This window comes from Zonotrichia leucophrys, chromosome 10, assembly GCF_028769735.1.
Source record: "Zonotrichia leucophrys gambelii isolate GWCS_2022_RI chromosome 10, RI_Zleu_2.0, whole genome shotgun sequence".
NCBI lineage: Eukaryota > Metazoa > Chordata > Aves > Passeriformes > Passerellidae > Zonotrichia > Zonotrichia leucophrys.
In genome coordinates, this window is record NC_088180.1 from 18,038,643 (window position 1) to 18,056,924 (window position 18,282).

At 47.6% G+C, this 18,282-nt stretch overlaps 1 protein-coding gene across 2 annotated transcripts in view; it reads right to left on the reverse strand.

The window, feature by feature from the left end:
* Positions 1-17,942, reverse strand: part of IGDCC4 (immunoglobulin superfamily DCC subclass member 4) — an 87,731-nt gene extending 69,789 nt beyond the window's left edge. For both annotated transcript variants that reach the window (XM_064722295.1, XM_064722294.1), the window contains exon 1: positions 17,777-17,942. In XM_064722295.1, the coding sequence (XP_064578365.1) occupies positions 17,777-17,885 (109 nt within the window). In that variant the 5' untranslated portion in view covers positions 17,886-17,942. The remainder of the gene's footprint in view (positions 1-17,776) is intronic.
* Positions 17,943-18,282: the final 340 nt, after the last annotated feature.

The window sequence follows — 18,282 nt, forward strand, 5'->3', positions numbered from 1 at the left end:
CTGACATTACTGCCACGCAGGAGCAGGCAGAGGAGCTGCCACTTCTCACCACACTGTAGGCATCAGCACCTCTGTCCATGAACTGTGGGTTAGAAGTACCTACAGGGACTTCTGAATATCCATTTTGACTTGTCTACCAGTAGAAGCTTATTATTATCATAATTATTAGTAACAATTATACAACTATTATATATGTTAATATATGTCAACAGAATAAGAATATTAATATATTCTCTACAGGGTATTTCACAGAATTAATGAGATCTCATAATGAGCCTAACCTCTCTGACATCTTGCTGATACTTATTTCTAAGCAAGCTACTAAATTCAGTGTGCATCTGCTCCAGCATTGAACTGGCTTGCAACTCAACTTGATACCCAAAGCTGAAAAGGACATGAATGCTGATAAAGGGAGGTTTCTGCCTTGCTGGGGGCAGTGATGGAAGAGGCAGATGTACATTTACTCCTGTTGCCTTTGTTATCAATCTGGTTCCCTCTGCTACAGGGAGCTCTGAGCAGCCAAGTCTTCAATCACCCCAGCTCCTGCTGCAGTGAACGGCAGCAGGTCCCCAAGAGCTCTTGGCCACTGACACATCAATTCAAGCACATCACGGGGCTGTCTCCATCTCCAGCCCCAACTCCTCCCCAAGACCTTCAAAGTCAACTCACAGAATCATGGAATCACAGAAATTCTAGGTTGGAAGAGACCTTTAAGATCATCGAGTCCAACCCATGTTCTAACACCTCAACTAGATCATGGCACCAAGTGCCACATCCAGTCTTTTTTTAAACTCTTTGAGGGATTGTGACTCTACCACCTCCCTGGGTAGATGATTCCAGTATTTGACCACTCTTTCTGTAAAATACTTCCTCCTTAATTCTAGCCTGTATCTCCCTTGGCGCAGCTTGAGACTGTGTCCTCTTGTTCTGTCTGTTGTTGCCTGGAGAAAGAGACCAACCCCCAGCTCACCACAGCCACCCTTCAGGAAGTTGAAGAGAGTGATAAGGTCACCCCTGAGTCTCCTTTTCTCCAGGCTGAACAACCCCAGCTCCCTCAGTCGTTCTTCATACGGCTTGTGTTCCAAGCCCCTCACCAGCCTCATTGCTCTCCTTTGGACACGCTCAAGCATCTCAACGTCCCTCCTAAAGTGAGGGACCCAGAACTGGACGCAATACTCCAGGTGAGGACTCCAGCAAGGCTGAGGCTGCTGCTCACAACACTGCTGTTTTCCTATGGTGTTAGCTGGCATGAAGGGCTTCGCACCCTCTGACACCTCCCCAGCATGCCCAGGTGCCACGGAAAGGGAAGAAAGCACTCTGCCATGCACTGGGAGAGAAACACAGGGCAGTCCTACAGTCAGTGAAACGTGCCCTCAGCATCCTCAGAGCCAGACACACTGGCACACCCAGGGGCACACAAGGCACCTCTTGTGTTCATTTGCATCCTACCTCATGTGTAAGCTGAGATTTGGGAACTAGAGGTAACTCATTTCAGCACCAGATCCTAAAAGCCCTAATTCTCTGGTAGCAAATTCAGCAGTAAAACTCCCACAGAGAGGAGGATTTAGCCCTCCAGAAGTGCAAAACAAAAGCAGCATCTGTGACTCACCCATGAGACCCACAGCAACAACAGTGTAAAAATTACATTCACATGGACTTGATGCTACTCATGGAAAACAACTCTGAAGCCTTTCTACTGGCAGACCCCACCTCCGAGCACTCTTCTTCCCCTCTTTTGTTCTTTATAGGATATTTGCATGGAAACAAGAGCCCTGTTTCTCAGCTGCTCATCTCGTCCTGCTGTCTGCCCTTCCTTAACAGAAGACAGACTTTTCAGAGAGGCTGTTTTCAGGCAAACAGCCTGGAATGGCAGAAGAACAGAGCCCATGAGCACCTCCCAGAGCCAGAGTGCCAGTACCAAGCCAGGGATACCCCCTGTGCACAGCCTCCCACCCTTTTGGTGATGAAAGCTGCTGGGTACATAGGAGGAGTTCACTGGGAGATCTTCAGAGCATCTTCCATGGAAAACAAGTCTCTTACTTCAAGACCATGCTGAGAAAGTCCAGTTGTGTGGGACGCAGCATCAATCACCAGCCAGGAAAAGCCCTGCTAGCCCAAGGTACCCCCAAACTCAACACTGACACGTGGCACCATCAATACGAGACTAACCAACCCAACAGTAATGGCAGGTTCAGATTCTGTCCTTGCCCCTGAATCTTCCAGTAATTTTTGCTCTTTTGTAAGAATATTATTGTTGTTCCAGTGGGGTTGCTGATGTGGAAAGTCTCCCCAAAGAAGGGGGGAAGCTGACGGCGACCTGCTCCGTGTATCTAACTCGGAGTGTGAGCCAGACAGCGCTGTCAAAGGGCAAAGAATACACTCTGGAAACAAAACCTCTTTGTTCCTCTAATTTTGTTCCAGTTAAGTCAGTTCAGCTGTTCCATATAACCAGTCAAAAACATTCAGCATTTCCCAAAGTATTTTAAGACTTCAAAGTTGTAGGTTTTATTTTGACAGTTTTAAAGCGCATAGCTTTTTTTTTTCTTTACAGATTTTTTTGCATTAAAAACAAGGCTGTTTAATAAATTAAGCTTTACAACAACCACTGCCACTCTGCTTTTATCATGGCTTCAATTAAAATATTGTTTCTTGAAGACAGCTAACGGCTTCTGAGAAAAAAAAAAATTAGGGTGTTTCACTGAGAATATTTTCAATAGACTCAATCTGTTAAAACTTGTGATTAAAACCAAACTCCAAGTAGGGCAGGCTCAAAACCAGGGGGGTTTAAAGCTGTCCAAGTTGCTGGTATGAACTCAAAACTTCATAGCCTTAAATGAGCATACCTAAAAAGCAAATTCTTCAACACCCAACAATGGAATATTTAGGAAGAAGTGATCTCTCCAACATTCACTGGTTAGGAAAATGTAGGAAAAACACTGTTTAGAGCAGTGCCTGGCAGCTCAGCAGAGATGGGAGTTCATCAGGAGCAGGTTGTTCCAGAACAAAACCTTTCTACATAACCCAGGCAACAGATCTGACCTTTACATCTACAGAAAACAGTCAGCCCACCACTGAACTCATTACTGGGGGAGATCTGCCCCTCAAACCCATTTTTTTTTCAGTCTCAGGGCCAAACCTGTTCTGACACCGATTGCCTCCTGCCAGGAAAGTGCTGGAACAGCTCAGGGACAAGACCTGTACTGAAACCAAACCTGCCTGAACTCTCCCCGCGTAACCTGAGCCTCTCCCAGCCGTGCTGACATTGTCACCACAGCGAACAGGAGCCCGGCAAGCAAACCAAGGACTCGTGCCTTCCAAAGCAAACAAAAGAGCGTTAGAAAAACTAATTAGCTGTTTGTGCTCGCTGCTGCTCCTCTCTGCAAAGCTGTAACCACAGCGAGTACATCTCTGAGGGTTCTCAACAGCAGCTCTGGGCTGGGCCAGCTTCACGGTGCCAGCAGCAAAGGCCCTAATCCCACAGTTTTGAGGTCAAAGCTCCACTCGCACAGTTCACAGTACAGCCCACAACCAGCTGTGTCAGCACAACTGAGAAAGCAGGATCAAGCAGCCGTGGGGACGAAGCTTTTAAGCCTGCGATGCTGCCAAATGCTTCGTATCACAGCCCTGCCTATTTGCATTTCTGCCTTGGGCCCCATCTGTAGCTTCCCATCCATGTAAAAGCTGTCCCCAGGGAGAAGAAAGGGTACTGTCCATTTGTTCAACACATCTCAAGTGCATCCAGCTTCAAATGAAATAGGTGGTAAAACTCTTTTCCATGCAGTTCTGACTGTCTTGTTGTCTGGGGGCAGGGAAGACCAGAAATGGAAGTCGCTGGTCCAGTGGCTTTGATCAGTCAGCCCCAGGCACCAGTGCAGCCCCCAAGCCCTCCCAGCCTTCCATGCCAGCACCACATCCTCACCATCAGAAACACACACACTTAATTTCTTACTCATTTCCACTTCAGATAAAAAAATCCTACAAAGTGGGTCTCCAAATGCAGTATCAGTTAAATCACTTTGTAATAACACACAGGAATATCTTTAAAATATGGTTGCATCCTGTTACAGAAGTCTTAATGAGCCATATTTTTAGCCCAGGAATAACCTGAAAACCAGCAGAGACACACTGCAGCACTAAAACTATGTCACTGTAAAGCTATTTCATTACAAGCCACGGCTCTCTTTGCACAGATAATTTCATCCAAGAGCCCAAGTAAACTGTTACAAAGTTTTCCAGCAGGGACATGTGTAGAGCAGTCAGAAATAAGCCTAACCTACCAGGCAAACGTTGAGAACCAGGAGAAAGAAAGGAATAAACAAGAAAGAAAAAAGAAGGAATGAACACAGGAGATGGGTCCCTTTCAACACACACGTCTCAGCAGAGGTCACTGCAATGACTGGGAGCTGGAGAAGGGCCAGGGCACCATGCATGCATCTGTCAGGGATCCCACCCAGGCTCCAGGCAGGCATCCTCACACACAAGGGAACTGCAGGGCTGGAGAAAGCAGGAGCTCCAGCTGAGACCACCCAGCCTCTCGTGCCTCACACTCACTACCTGCAGGGACAGAGTGACTGACACAGCCACAGCTGGCACAGCTGCACCAGGGAGCACACACATGTGCACCATCACCAACATCCAGAGGTGACAGACACATGAACACAGAGGCAAGGCCAGGCATCCGGCACCCCAACTTGCTCAAGCTTCATGTGAGAGGTCCAAAGAGGATCCAGACATGACAGTGGCAGGCACTGCAAGGACATTTCTGCTCACGCCCAGGGGTTTGAAGAATTCAGCAGCACCCACAGCTCATTCCCAAAGCCCTGGCCTGAACACTGCACTGCCTGGGAGTCCTGCATGGCTTGTGACCTCAGCCAGGCCTGAGCAGAGGCCCAGACACAGCCCCATCATCCAAGGCTCTGGGGAGAATGCATGACTCTCCCACTCCATCTACAAAGAAAACAAGTTACAAAGACACCCCAAGCAAATGCTGGTGGGTGACACCCTGTCTAACTCAGAGGGACATTGTGACACACCGGTGGCTCTCAGGCTCTAGAGAGAAACTCTGAATTGCTTCTCTGGAAGCTGCACCTTCCCTGATCCTGGAAGAAAGCTAGGGTAAGGGAATACCCATATATTCCATATCCCCTTAATATGAGGAAAAGAAAAATCTAAAATGGGCTTGTCCTCTGAATCAGCTCCAAAGCTATCTCAGAAAAGCCACGTTATCTCCCAGCAGCCCAAACCACTCCTATTTGTTACAGAATAATAAAGTCATTACTACTGAGCAATCACACTATTACACTGTTGTTTTACATGGCTATAATTTAACAGCTCTTCACTGTTTGCTTTAGAAAATCTGTTCTTGAAAGGTCTATAAAATTATGAACTCTTGCTCCAGTTTGAAAACATAGGCATGAGAAGGGATTTCTGTTTTCTAATAAATCACATACCCCCACTAGTAAACACCAGCTTATAAGAAACATCTTTTGTTTATTGAAAGTAAATAGCATGTGGACATTTTAAACAAAAAGAAGGTGGGAGGCGGAGGGGGACAGACAGATTATGTTTTTCACTTTCATTTTGCCTTGTGTCTAAACAAACAGTTCCTAACAGCTTTGTTTTCCAAACCAACTTTCTCCCAGCTGCTATCTGGAACCACAGAAAGGGAAAGCAATACTCAAGATGTACAAGGATTACTTGACTTTGCACACTCGTTTTTACTCAGCAATCAGTGCTCTGGCCACACAAGCCACAGGGAGAGTTGCTAGGAATAAGCAGGAGCCTTGGGGAGATGGGTTGGCTTCACAACAGATCAGTACTGGGAGGGCTCACTCACACCCTCACACCATGCCAGGGGGAAGCAGCATTTTGCCAAGCTTTTGTGACAGGTCCCAGTTTTGCCACAAGAACTGATCTGCTGCCTTCCACTGAGCCACAACCACACAGAAACTTGGAAGATGACTCTGAACAACAGCTCAGGGAGGAGGTCAGAGAAAACAGCTCTTACAGACCCCTCAGGGACAGCTACTGTAGCATCTGAAAACAAACTAACACCCTGATCCTTTTCAGCCATGGTTTTTACTGTTTCCATTAGGTACAGGAAGCACAGAGATACTGACCCAAAAAGACACAAGAAATTATACCAGGATGGAGCATACGCTAATGTTTCTGAATTTTTCATCATCTTCAAGATCAAAGATATTAATCTTCAAAGATCTTTCTCATCCCTCTGCCTTCAACTGATGATCAAGGCACCAAATATTCCCATACTCCTTTTTCTTGCCTTCTTGCTACACAGTTTAGTGTTACTTAGACCACGTCTACCTCACAAGTTCCTTGCCCACAAGAGATGTAGCAACACTTCACTAAAGTTGCAGGGTGGGAATAGCTAGAGTTAATATTTTGATTCGTTTCACTCCAACAGCAGAAAATTCCTTCTATCCAGGCATAAATACAGAGCCATGACTCTAAGAGAGTCTCAGAAATGATGTGCAAATCCATGGCTCTATCACAGCTCTCACACACCTCTGAAACTTGCTATATTTAACCCACCACTTTCTTAATTACACATCATGCCACAACCAAGCAGTCCCTCCATAGACAATGGTCCAGCCCCTTCTGAGCTGGACCTTCATGAACATTACCCAAAAAAGGCATTTGAAGGGCCTCAGATGGAGTCCAGAAGGTGGTAACTCCTCACTTACACCTCATTCACCCCATCCAGGTCGTGCAGGAAAGCACCTGCTCAGCTGGGAATGTGCAGGCAGCCCGAGCACAGCTGCCACAACAGCAAAGTCCCCCTGACAGCACAGGGATTTTGCTGCTACTCACAGTGCAAAGGAGATAATTAGGTCAGAAATCTTCAAAGCCCTACCACTGCCATGGGTAATGAGATTTTGCAGTTCACCTGAAAGTAAAATTGGAAGGAGGAGGGCAGGTAAAGCTCCTTCTCTACCAACAGCCTGAAGTCTAGCTGTGAAGCCATCAGGAAACAGCTTAGTCCAGCTTCCATCAAGAAGAGGTCCCTCCTAGCAGCTGGGAAGTCAGTGCATGAATACCACACTTAAAAAAGAGAGAATTCATATGGGAAAACCAGGGGCACAACAGATTTGCCAATAAAACACAAGGTACAAGCAGACAAACTGCTGCACTTTAATCAGTGAGAGCCCTCTTATCTTGCTGTGTGATGGCAGAAAGGGACCAGATCACATCTCTGTTCTTACCTGAAACTCTGTGTCCAAAAAAAGGGGCAAAGAACCCTTCTGCAGGGGTGTCACTTCAAGACACATGCACTCCTCAGACTGAGCTGAGAGTTTTCACAACAAACAAAATCTCCTGGCACGTATTTAGAACTATTTATGGTAAAATTCTCTTTTAAAGTTAAGCAAAGAGCCTTCCTTGTTCACTCTTGATAGGCTGCATTCAAGATTGGTGTGTGTCTTCAGGGCAGGGTGTAAAGTGCCATAAATGAAGAGCAGCTACAGAATGTCAAAGAACAGCTCTGGTTTCAACCTACCAGGTACACAAGGAAATACACAGATAGATCCTCTCCCTGCTCCTTGTGCTTTCCAGCTCTCTGCAAACAGCCAACCTGTCCTGCAAAGCCCCTGCAGAAAGGCCTGGATGTGCAACTTGTCACTCAGAGAGGACAAGAACCAACCCTCCCATGCTGTATTGGAAAAAAGTCATCTACTTCCAAGAAGGAAAGTCAGGCTCGTCAAATTCCTGCCAACTCTCCTGCATTTCCCAGGTAATTGCACAAACCATGAATTAATAAGAAATAATGAGCCAGCACACAGGGGAAGAAAAGACAATTCAGAACAGCAACAAAGAGAACTAATGGAAAAGTACATTTTAATAGCTCAGTGCAGACGACTGTCACTGCAAGGCTGCAGTGCCCCAAGAGAGGTGTCACCTCCCTGGGAGGACACAAGGACACACACAGCCCCCACACAGCACAGGAACACACGGCAAAGGTGAGGGGGGCTAAGGGCAGGAGTTCATTTTGCAGAGAACAGTGTGGGCAGTCCTGACACAGCACCAGCCTGTCCAGGGATGGCCTTGTCACCACCCACCACTTGTCCTTTGGGAAGTCACAAACCCATCTGGGCTTCACTGCCTGGCTACAGCTGCAGTGTCTGACACCAGCTCCCTCATGGGTGTGGACCACCCCTGCTTTATCTAGACCTGCTCTGCTTCTTTCTGTTATCACCTAAGCCCACAGGTATGTTATCAATGCAGCCAGCCAGCCTTGCTGGGACAATAGCAGATAAAAGGGCAGGTTTGACAGAGAAAATAATAAAATGGGAGATGATAAACTGTTAAGTCAAAAGGGTGCTCACAGCTAGACATGCATGATCTTACAAGGACTTGACCACCTTGGGACTTTAATCCTCCTGGCTTAACTTCTTACCTAGTCCTGTTTGAAAAGGCAGTATCTGGTTGTGATCTGGAAACTCATTCATTATTGAAAGAGCAAAGTGACTTTTACAGCTCAGGGATTGTGTTAGGAAAAATAGCAACATAATGGCCATATCTGTGGCTACAAGGATGCACCTAAAGGTGGAGGAAAACAAGGAGCAGCACAAACTCCTGAACATGGTTAGGACTGAGGGTCAGAATGGGTGGAAATCTGCCCTCCCATTTCCAAACTTAAACTTACATCTATCATAACAAATGGAGGAAAATATATTTCACAACCTACTTCAAAAATGCCTCATACCTACTTGGCTGTTTAACTTTCCAGCATCTCCAGTGCATTTACCCACTGTCAGCAAAAGCTTCTCTTCAGAGCACATAAATCTTTCTGTTTTCCAAAGCTGCAGCCAGCTGAAACCTGACAGTTTGAGGACAAAGCAGTAAAAGGCCCGGGTCTGCTTCCAAATGGTGAAGGACACGCTTGTGACACACAGTATCCGAGCAGCAGAATTCCTGGGGCTGCCACACCACTTTGGGGCCCTCCTGGATCATGGGGGATCCAAGCTCGGATGTGATGCTTCTCCCTGGCTGTCTCTGGGCTTCTGCAAAACACATCTAAAAACAGCACCTGGACTGACACTGAGATTTCAATAAAACACCCCAGATCACCCACTCTTCTCAACAGTGAGGAGAGTTTTGCCTCTGTGCATCCAACTGCTAGAGGATCACTATAGATGGTGGCTGGTTTGGACCAAGGAATCCAACCACATTTATTACTAAAACCAGATTTATTTCCATTAATCGAGACTGATTACTGCTGCTCCTCCTTTAACAAGGTCTGTTGTGCCTAAGCACATAGCACCAGCACAGGAGAAATCCTCATCTTCGTAACCAGGCAATTTTGGGCCACTTTGAATAGCTCCTTCCCTAGTGTTAGAAACAAATGATGAGAATGACGTCTCTTCCAGAGAGCCAGGTTTATTTCAGGGAATGCTGTGTGATCATTCTCACGTTCGGATCAACAACAGCCTTGCAAAATCTCCTTTATCCAACTTTTACTACTGTTGAGCAGGGATTAACATTAATTGAGCCCAACCCATATTAGCCAAGGATTATTTGTTAGTCACCAGCCTATAATCACTTGCATTTTCCAGCAGAAACCTTTACATTGCTCAGATAACTTGCAGGATAATCCAAGTCACCTTTTTAATGAAATGAAATTATATAAAAACACATATCCACATCGTTGTCTTCCTCCTTCCAAAATACACAATTAGTTCAGCTTAGAAAATGCTATAAAATTAGTTCTGTCAAATTTGCAGTCCAACAAGTTTCTGGTGACAAGAAAAGACTCCCTATGAGTGCAGCATTTTCTTAAATGCTCATCTCCTCACAAATTTTAAAATACACACAAAGGTATTCAGGAATTTTCATTTACAGGTCTGCACATAGCACATACCAAATACCAACGCAGCCCTTCTGTTTAAAATCTAAATGGAAGTTACAGAGATGGGCTCCATCCTGATGCTTCCTCTGGTTTCCTGCATGTGAGCCTCCTGCTGCAACACCCCAAATCTGCCTCAGCAATGGCTCAGCTGCACCACAAAGAGACACTCTGGGAGATGAAGGTTGCTTTACTTTTCCCTCAGCTGGCTCTGATCCCATCACATCTGGAAAGCCACATCCAGCACTGGTTGTGTGAGCTGAATGGCAGCTCTGAACTGAGCAGGGGGGAGCTGGTGCCCTAGGGACCTGCACAGTCCAGATCCAAGAAGTCAGGCTCTGAACTGAAGCAGTAAAAGACTTCCCCAGCAGAGCAAACACCTGACTGCTGAGAAAAGCAGGGCTGGCTTACTACTGTTACTACAGAAGGCTGAGATTACGGATGGAAAACAGGTGAAAGACTCAAGGACCTGCATGTACAAGAAACGTCTCAGCTTGCCACAGTACACAAGAAAGCAGCACAATATACTGCTTGCCTGAAACACACTGAACCATCCCAAGTGTCTTCACTGGTAGTAAAAACAAAGAATGATCTGACAGCTCAGCCTCGTGCCCGGATGCTGAAGTGTTGCTGAAGCCTTTCACCCCTCACTTAACTCCTCTGCTGAACAGCAAATCCTGGCAGAGCCGTAAGCAAAAGTAAATGGGAAGCTCTTCTCTGCCAGCAGCTGGGAGAAGCTTCCATCTCTGCCCACTCTGCATGTAAAGAAAACTCCACAATAGTACTTGTGGTAATGCTGCTCGCCAGATTTTCCACTGACAGACTCTTGAGGAAAGCCTGCAGATAGGAAGCCTGCTCCTAAGGACCCTCTTCAAGGGGGTGACTTTTGACTTTGGGAACGTATGGCTCATCTTCTTGAGGAACAGTTCCTTTTGTTTTCAGTACAGAGAAAAAGAGCACAAAGGAAAAGAAAGAAAAGTTACATTTACTGTGACCTAGGGAACACAGAGCTAAATAAATTTGATCAATATTTTGATTTCTCTGACAAAAGCCACAATCAGCACTGACACAAACAACTGGTTAGCAAGCTGGGGGGACAGGAGGGGTAAATCAAACCAGAGTTTCAAGATACTTATCTTTCCATCACAACAATTGCCACCAATGACAGTAATTTATATGGCTAATAGGCAGTATTATGTTTACAAAACCATTCTTGGGAGGGAAAATCTAAACAATTTTTGCCAACCCAGCAAAGGAGCTGGTGTTGGATGAGATCCTGGGATTTTTCCCCCTTTTATCTTATCTGATGGTGTTTTCCCAAGGTGCCTTGCTATGGAACAACACAAAGTGCCTTCAGAAGTGTCTCTGCAAGCCACACAGACCCACAGAGGATATGATCACCCTCCTGTCACAGCCTGAATTCTCCAACAGCAGGGCTGCCCCAGCCTCTGTAACAAGGGGAAATACCTATCTAGCAGAAAAACAATGGAGGCCAGCCAGCAGCCCCAGCTCCTCCACCCCACACCACTCTGGACCCCTCTGCTGAAGATAACCCCCAACGAGCCCCTTATCTCCCACACAGGGCCAGGTCCCATCCCCAAACCACGGGCTGAGCTCCCCAACATCAGCCTGAACACCTGCTAATTCTCTGCCCTCCCAGCCCTTGGTTTGGTTTGGTTTTTCTTTCCTTGAAAAGCTCCCTGTCCCTTTGTTACAAACTCTTTCAAGGCTTTGCCACAGACAGACAGACTGACAGACAGGTGGGACTGTGATGGCACAGAAATGGGCTCCAACAGGCTCAGTCCCTCTGGTCTATACAATTAGGAGGACTATGCTCACCTATCCTTTAAAGCAGCACAGATAACCCCAGAAAGGCAAGAGCACATTTTCACTAGACCATCAGCTAAAAAGAGACAAAGATTTCCAAAAGAACATAAAAGCCTTCTCACATGAGCAGAAAAAAATAATCAGTGAACTCTTGATTAGTTACAATATCAGGGAAAATTCCACTTTTGTGTGGAAAATACATGCACCCATTCTGCAGCTGTACCCAACAGCCAGCCAGGAGCCACAGAGAGGACAGTCCTGCCTTAAGTCCAAAACCTGAGGTAATTTTGGAACCTGTAATCACTGATGATGCTTCTGAAAAAAGAAGATTTATCAAAGCCCCGAGTGCAGGGACAGTCAGATTTTGCCAAAACTCCCAGTGCATTGACAGGGCATGGGAAATCCATTTCATTAAGTAATGACCTTTTGGTCACACCAATTAACTTGATCATCTATCGACAGTCAATTTAGAAACGATCAAGGATGCACATTTCCCAGCACACAGCGAAATACACAAAGGACTTTATCACACCCCTGCTGCCAGCCTGGCATCACTTCCACATCCCCCCAAGTTCTGCCATCCCAGCACCACTTTAACTGTTTAATTTCCCAAAGTCTTACATTTAACAAGGTGCTAAGCCATCTCAACTCCAAAGGGAACGTGGTTCAAAGACCTGAGCAGGAAATGAGACCAGGGAAGTCTGTTGGAACAAGGGAAAGAGCCACAGCAGACTGAGCACAAATGCAATACTTCACATGCTAGATTTTAATTCTCCCACCAATCTGGCCTGGCAGCAAACCTTGAGGATGCTCACATTTCATTAACACACTTTGATATTAATGACCTGTCCTCAAGAACTCCATGAAAGATCTGGAAAAATAATTAAAACATGAAAAAAACAAAAAAAAGATAGAATAAACCAGGTTATTCCATAGCTCAGCTGAATTTCATAAGGCAATAACAAGCAATTGTGTTTAAAATGCTGATAAAGATTTTTGAATAATTTGAGAACATCTGATACGAAAGTTTCCCTGGAACACAGTAATTGCTTATCATAACCACCACAAAGTATGTTTATTACCCACGGAGATAAGACACAGCAGCTGCTGGACTTCTCAGCTAAAGCAAGCCCATATCACAACAGCAGGATCACATGGATTAGGAGCAGCAGAGGATCTGACTCAAACAGAGGCAGCAGTGGGCATCAGTGACACGAACAAAAACACGTCCAAGGGAGAAGCTCCAACACCTACACACTGACAAAGTGTCCTGACACCTGCAAACAGAGCATAGACACCTGCTTTGGCTCTCCCATGGAATTTCCCTTCTCAGCAGCTGCAACTCCAGCAGATTTTTACCTTCCTGCAAGAAAACACTGACCAGCTCTTCCTCTTCCTTGAAGCTTCCATTATTCTTCAGAATTAGGAAATTCAATGGTGTTTCAAGGATGACTTCAGCATACCAGTGACAGCCAGACAAATTAGAAGCTCTTCAGACTTCCCCCCTATGTCTGGTGAAGGGTTTGGCAGCTCTAGAAGGGCTTGTGAGAACACAGCTTAATGCTGCTTTCTATGAAGCTGGCAGATTCAGTTTTAGCAACTGTGGATCCTCTCACCAACAAGCTGTTAAGTCAGAAAAGCACAAGCAGCACTTGGAGGCCACTTACTCAAGGGATTTAATAAATGCAAGAAGGGTACTTAGAGTGATGGTGTTCTTCATGTTTACAGTGTGCAACAGCATCCTCTGCTCAGTGGGAACAAGTGAGGAGACTGAGGCAGAGACAGCGAGTGACCAACACAAAGACAATGAAAAGAGCCAAAGTCACAGCAGCTCCAAATCCTGTGTTTTGAAGTGCTTTCCCAAAAAAAGAGAGGAAAGCAAAACAGACACCAAGCCCCATAATATGTATGTTGATGCAATCATAAGTCATGTTTTACAGCAGAAAAGACTTCATAAATAAACAAGGGAATACAAGGACTTGAGATTGTGATTTCCTGCAGTTTTGTGTCTCGAGAGTGGATTGCCCAGTCCTACCCAAAAAAAGATTCACGATCTGCTCAAAGCTCTTCCTACCACTGAGGCACTCAGGTTCCTCCTCAAATGGGTTTTCCAGTCCCTGTCCCTCAGTCCATGCAGAAACTGCATCTCCCTCCTCTACTTGGTCACTTATTTTCAAAACCTCTGAATTCTCCAGGTCCAGGAATTATTGGGAAACAGAAAAGGGAGATGGACAGATGACTGAATGAGATAATTACACCTCTCCACCTTCAAAAACCAGCTAAAAATACTGTAGGCAAGTGGACCCAGTTCTTCTCCAGAAAGTAACAAAATTGCACCACAGTTGATTTTGGCCCAACACGCACTTGGCAAGTACTGATAACAAGGATTTACCATATCCCCTCCACTATTACAGCTGACTATAAAACAAACATTTGCTTCCTACTGATAACAAAATGACTATGATCACTCAGGGTTTGTAAAGGTTAGGGTTTCTCTGTCACCCAAGGCAGACCTGTAATTCCCAGTGTCCATGCAAAAAATACCCTGTATGTAACACTGGCCTCAGTTTTCCCTCAGGTACCCACTCACCTCATGCAGAAATACAGTTTGGGATGGATTCCAGCAACAAATTACAATCAGATTAAATATTAATTCCCATCTTAATTATATAACCATGACTAGGCTTAATGGCCTTGAAGCCATTTAACCAGGAGAGGAGCGTGTAAATTGTGCAAGCAGCATCTCTTACACTGCAAATGCCCAGACTGGCTCACAAGCACCTGGATTTTCTCCCTGGGAGAAGAGCCAGCCTTTGGAAAAGCAGCTCCAAGGGAGGTAAGAATTCAAATCATCCAGCATGCAATATGGTATCAGGAGTCACAAACCCGTGGGACAGCACAGTGCTCTGCCCTCAGGATAGCTGTGCACTAGAGTGAAAAAGATCATACATGTGCTGAATACTTATTGGTGGATTTCATCCTCACCTTGGACAGAGAGAAGCATCTCATTTGGCTGAAGTGGGCCATGAGGTTGCCAGAGCAGATGAAGTAACTGATCCAGGACCACAGTGGGCACTCAGGAGGGACGTCCTGTATGCTACAGCCCACCCCAGAGCTTTGCAAACTCAGGAGGCCCAGGTGCTCCCAGTGCAGAGACACCTGTGTTATCCCACAGAAGCTGCCTCCATCTCCAAATCAGGCTACATGCAGGGAAAATAATCTCCTTTCATCCCCAGGGAAAGGCAGATTGCCAAATATTTTCTTTTCCAATTCTTACTTGCGCCACTCTGAAGCGCCTCATGTATGACCAGAAGTCACCCACCCCCACGGGGCCCTCACAGCAGATCAAATCTGCTGCAGCTGCCAGGAGAAAGTCTGCTGCAAAAGATGGGGATATGCCCGAAAACGAGCCCCTTCTGCTTCACTTTGGACTTCAAGGCAGGGAAGGCAAAAAAACCAACAAAAATACAAAAAAGGAAAAACCTGGGAAAACAGGAGAGACAAAAGCAGAATTAAGCCTGAGCAGTTTCTCCTTCAGCTTCACACACTAGAAGAGAAACAGAGAAATGCCAGCAAAAGCATTCCCCACGCTAGAGCAGCCCCTGCCTGGCTTGGAGACTGGCTGTCACAAGAGCCACAGCACAAGGGCAGCGAGCTCCAAGCTCCGGCACGGCAACGCCGCCCCTGGAAAAGGGATACTGGCCAGCGCTGTGTGCACCGCGTTTGGCACTGTCAGCGTGCCCCGCTTCTTGGGGCTGCAGGAAACACCCCTGCCCCGCACTGCCATCCCGGTGACACCGCAAGGCCACGGCCACAGGGCCGGCGGAGCCGCGGGCAGGTGACATCCTGCAAGGAGCAGCAGGGACACGCGATCCCTGACAATGGGAGCGCCGACTTCCCCGGACAGGCTCTCACGGCAGGCAGCGGGGTCACAGCGCCAAGGCGAACGCGACAGGAAGGATAAAACAAATCTCAACTCAAGTGAGGTGGTGTCGAAAAAGGAAATAGCAAGAGAACTCAACCGCAAAACTGAACTACACAGCACCAGATGGATTTCAGCTTATCCCTCGCGTGGAAAGCTCAGCGCACTTCCCACCAACACGTCCCCTGTAGAGAGCCCCAAGGAAAGGAACCAGCACAGCCCCCTTGTTGGAGTCAACTGAAAAGGGCTTGTTTAGTGCTTGGTTTTTTTCCTTAAACCCCTTTCCTGCTACTGAAGGGAAAACAGGCTCAAAGTCAGACAGCAGAAAGCTTTGAAAAACACTGGATCACATCCCCAGCAAGTGTACACTGGCACTGCTTGCATCAAGTCCAGAGGGGGGGAAGGCTTTCCATTCTACTTCTCCCCTACGAACTTCATACTCAGCGAGGCTTGAACTTTGGATCAAAACACATGTGGCTTCGGGATCAAACACAGACTTTCCCAAAACCATTTCAACTCTCTGCCAAATTAATTTCAGATTGAAACAAGTCCATGTTTTTCTTTTCAGAATCAAACCCACCTGTTGGAAAGCACATCCATACGTACCCAGCGGCACGTCCAAGGACTGTGCAGACACACTCACTGCCTCCCTGTGTAAGATGTGTCCCATTGTTAGAAAACAAACAGCAACAATTTCCACTAGTTGTCGAACTGCTTGCAAGAAATAACAAGAAGCCACAATTGCAAATTCTTGCAAAGTATCTGAAGTTTTCTTGTTGAAGTGGGTTTGGAAAAACAACATCCACTCCACCACCCCCCATTTTTTGTTTGTTTTTTTTTTTCTTTTTAAACCACTGTTCCCCATTACAAGCCTTGGGATCCACTTAGCTGTTTGTTCAAACACACAGGAGACAGGGCTCCCACTCAGTCCAGCTTGACTGCTGGTGGGGTCACAGCCTCCCTCCCATCTAGGAAAACCAACACTCACTGGTGACAATGGGCCATTTACATGGACCGTTATTCACTTCCACAACAGTCACCATAAAGCTGCACCTATGTTGAATCATAACCTACCCCTAACGGGAGCTCACAGTGTTCTGAGGAAAAAGAAAGAGAAGAAAAACAACCCTGCAGCCATCCACGTGCTGTTATTATGCTCTGCTGAACCTGAATGCATCATAAAAGGAATAAAAATGTACAATGACATGGGGATGGCTCCTCCACCACAATACCCTGTTTAGGGGGGATTTAAAACAAGAGCAAGTCCCTGGCACACGCTCACATTTTTTGGTGCAGTTCTGCCAACCTGTACCTTTCCAAACCCTTCTCGGGGATGAGAACAAAACCTTTTGTGGGTTGTGCACACACAGATAAGGAATCCCACACTCCAAGGTCTGACAGCTCAGTCGACCCTCAATGCCAACTTCGATGGCAACCACAGAAAGCCACCAACACGCCCGGTGGCCGCGTACGTGTGCCCTCACACGGCGCCATTCGAGTAACCATTGCAAAACACGAGCGTGAGGAGCAGGCTATTCCTGGGTCACTTCCTTGGCCAACGGGACATCTGCCCAGCCGTGTGTCCCCTGCCGGCAGGAGCAGGGCAAGGGAGGCAAAGGGCCCCTCCATAGCCTTGCTGGACACCTGGGCCTGCTCTGGGCCACCCTGTGCTGGACAAGCTCTTCATTCCCCACCACCCGGGCACAGCCACTGTTCCTCTGGCGGAAACTTGCCACTGTCCAGGCAGAGGCCGTGGAATGCTGCTGCTGGTCTGCTGTCCCCCCCAGCCCATACACTGACGGGAGTTCTTGGGGGGAGTGTCACCCTCAAAGTGTGAGGCTGTCGCTCCCAATGTCACCCCCCAAATGATGACTCCAAAGGAAGCACCATCTAGGCATGTGCCACGAGCACAGCTATCGTCCGACTTGGAGGAAAGAAGGGGATGGGGAGAGGGGGGGAATGGCCACGGAGGGACAGGACGGCCACTAAGGGGAGAAAGGACGACTGGGGTAAATGGCCATTAAAGGGGAAGGAGGGCTGGTACAGCGGGTGACCGGCCAGGGAACGCATCCCGCGGAACCGCCCGCTACCCGTGTGAGGGCAGGTGGCACCGCAGCCGCCCGCGGGCTGGGGGGCACCGACCCCTTCCCTCCCTCCTCACCCACCTTGCACGGCCAGGACGGCGAGGGCGGAGAAGCAGAGACAAAGCAGCAGGTCCTCCAGCGCCATGTAAGCCCCGCCGGGCGCCGGGAGCAGGGGCCGCCGCGGCCGCATCTACGAGGGGAGCGCGCTCTCCCGCCGCCCCACCGCCATCTTGTGCGAGCGCCCCGGCCCCAGCCCCAGCCCCGCGCTGCCCGCCGGGCCCCGCTGCCGGGGGCGGCCCTGGGCTGCCGCTGCTCCGCCTTTGTCAGCGGCCCGGCCGCCCCTCCGAGGGGCTCCTCCCGCCGCCCGGCAGCGCCCGCACCAACAGGTTGCTGCCAGCCCGCGGCGGGGGGAACTGCCGCGTTCCCTCAGGGTGGGGGACGGCAGGTGCGGGCTCCTCCGCCCGCCGGTAGCTCTACAAGCCACGAACATTTAAAACATGTTATGTGGCGTTTTTTAATAATTTCTTGCTTCAATCTCTTTAGTATTTTTTTCCGCTTTTGCCACGGGAGAGCGTGGAGGGTACCGG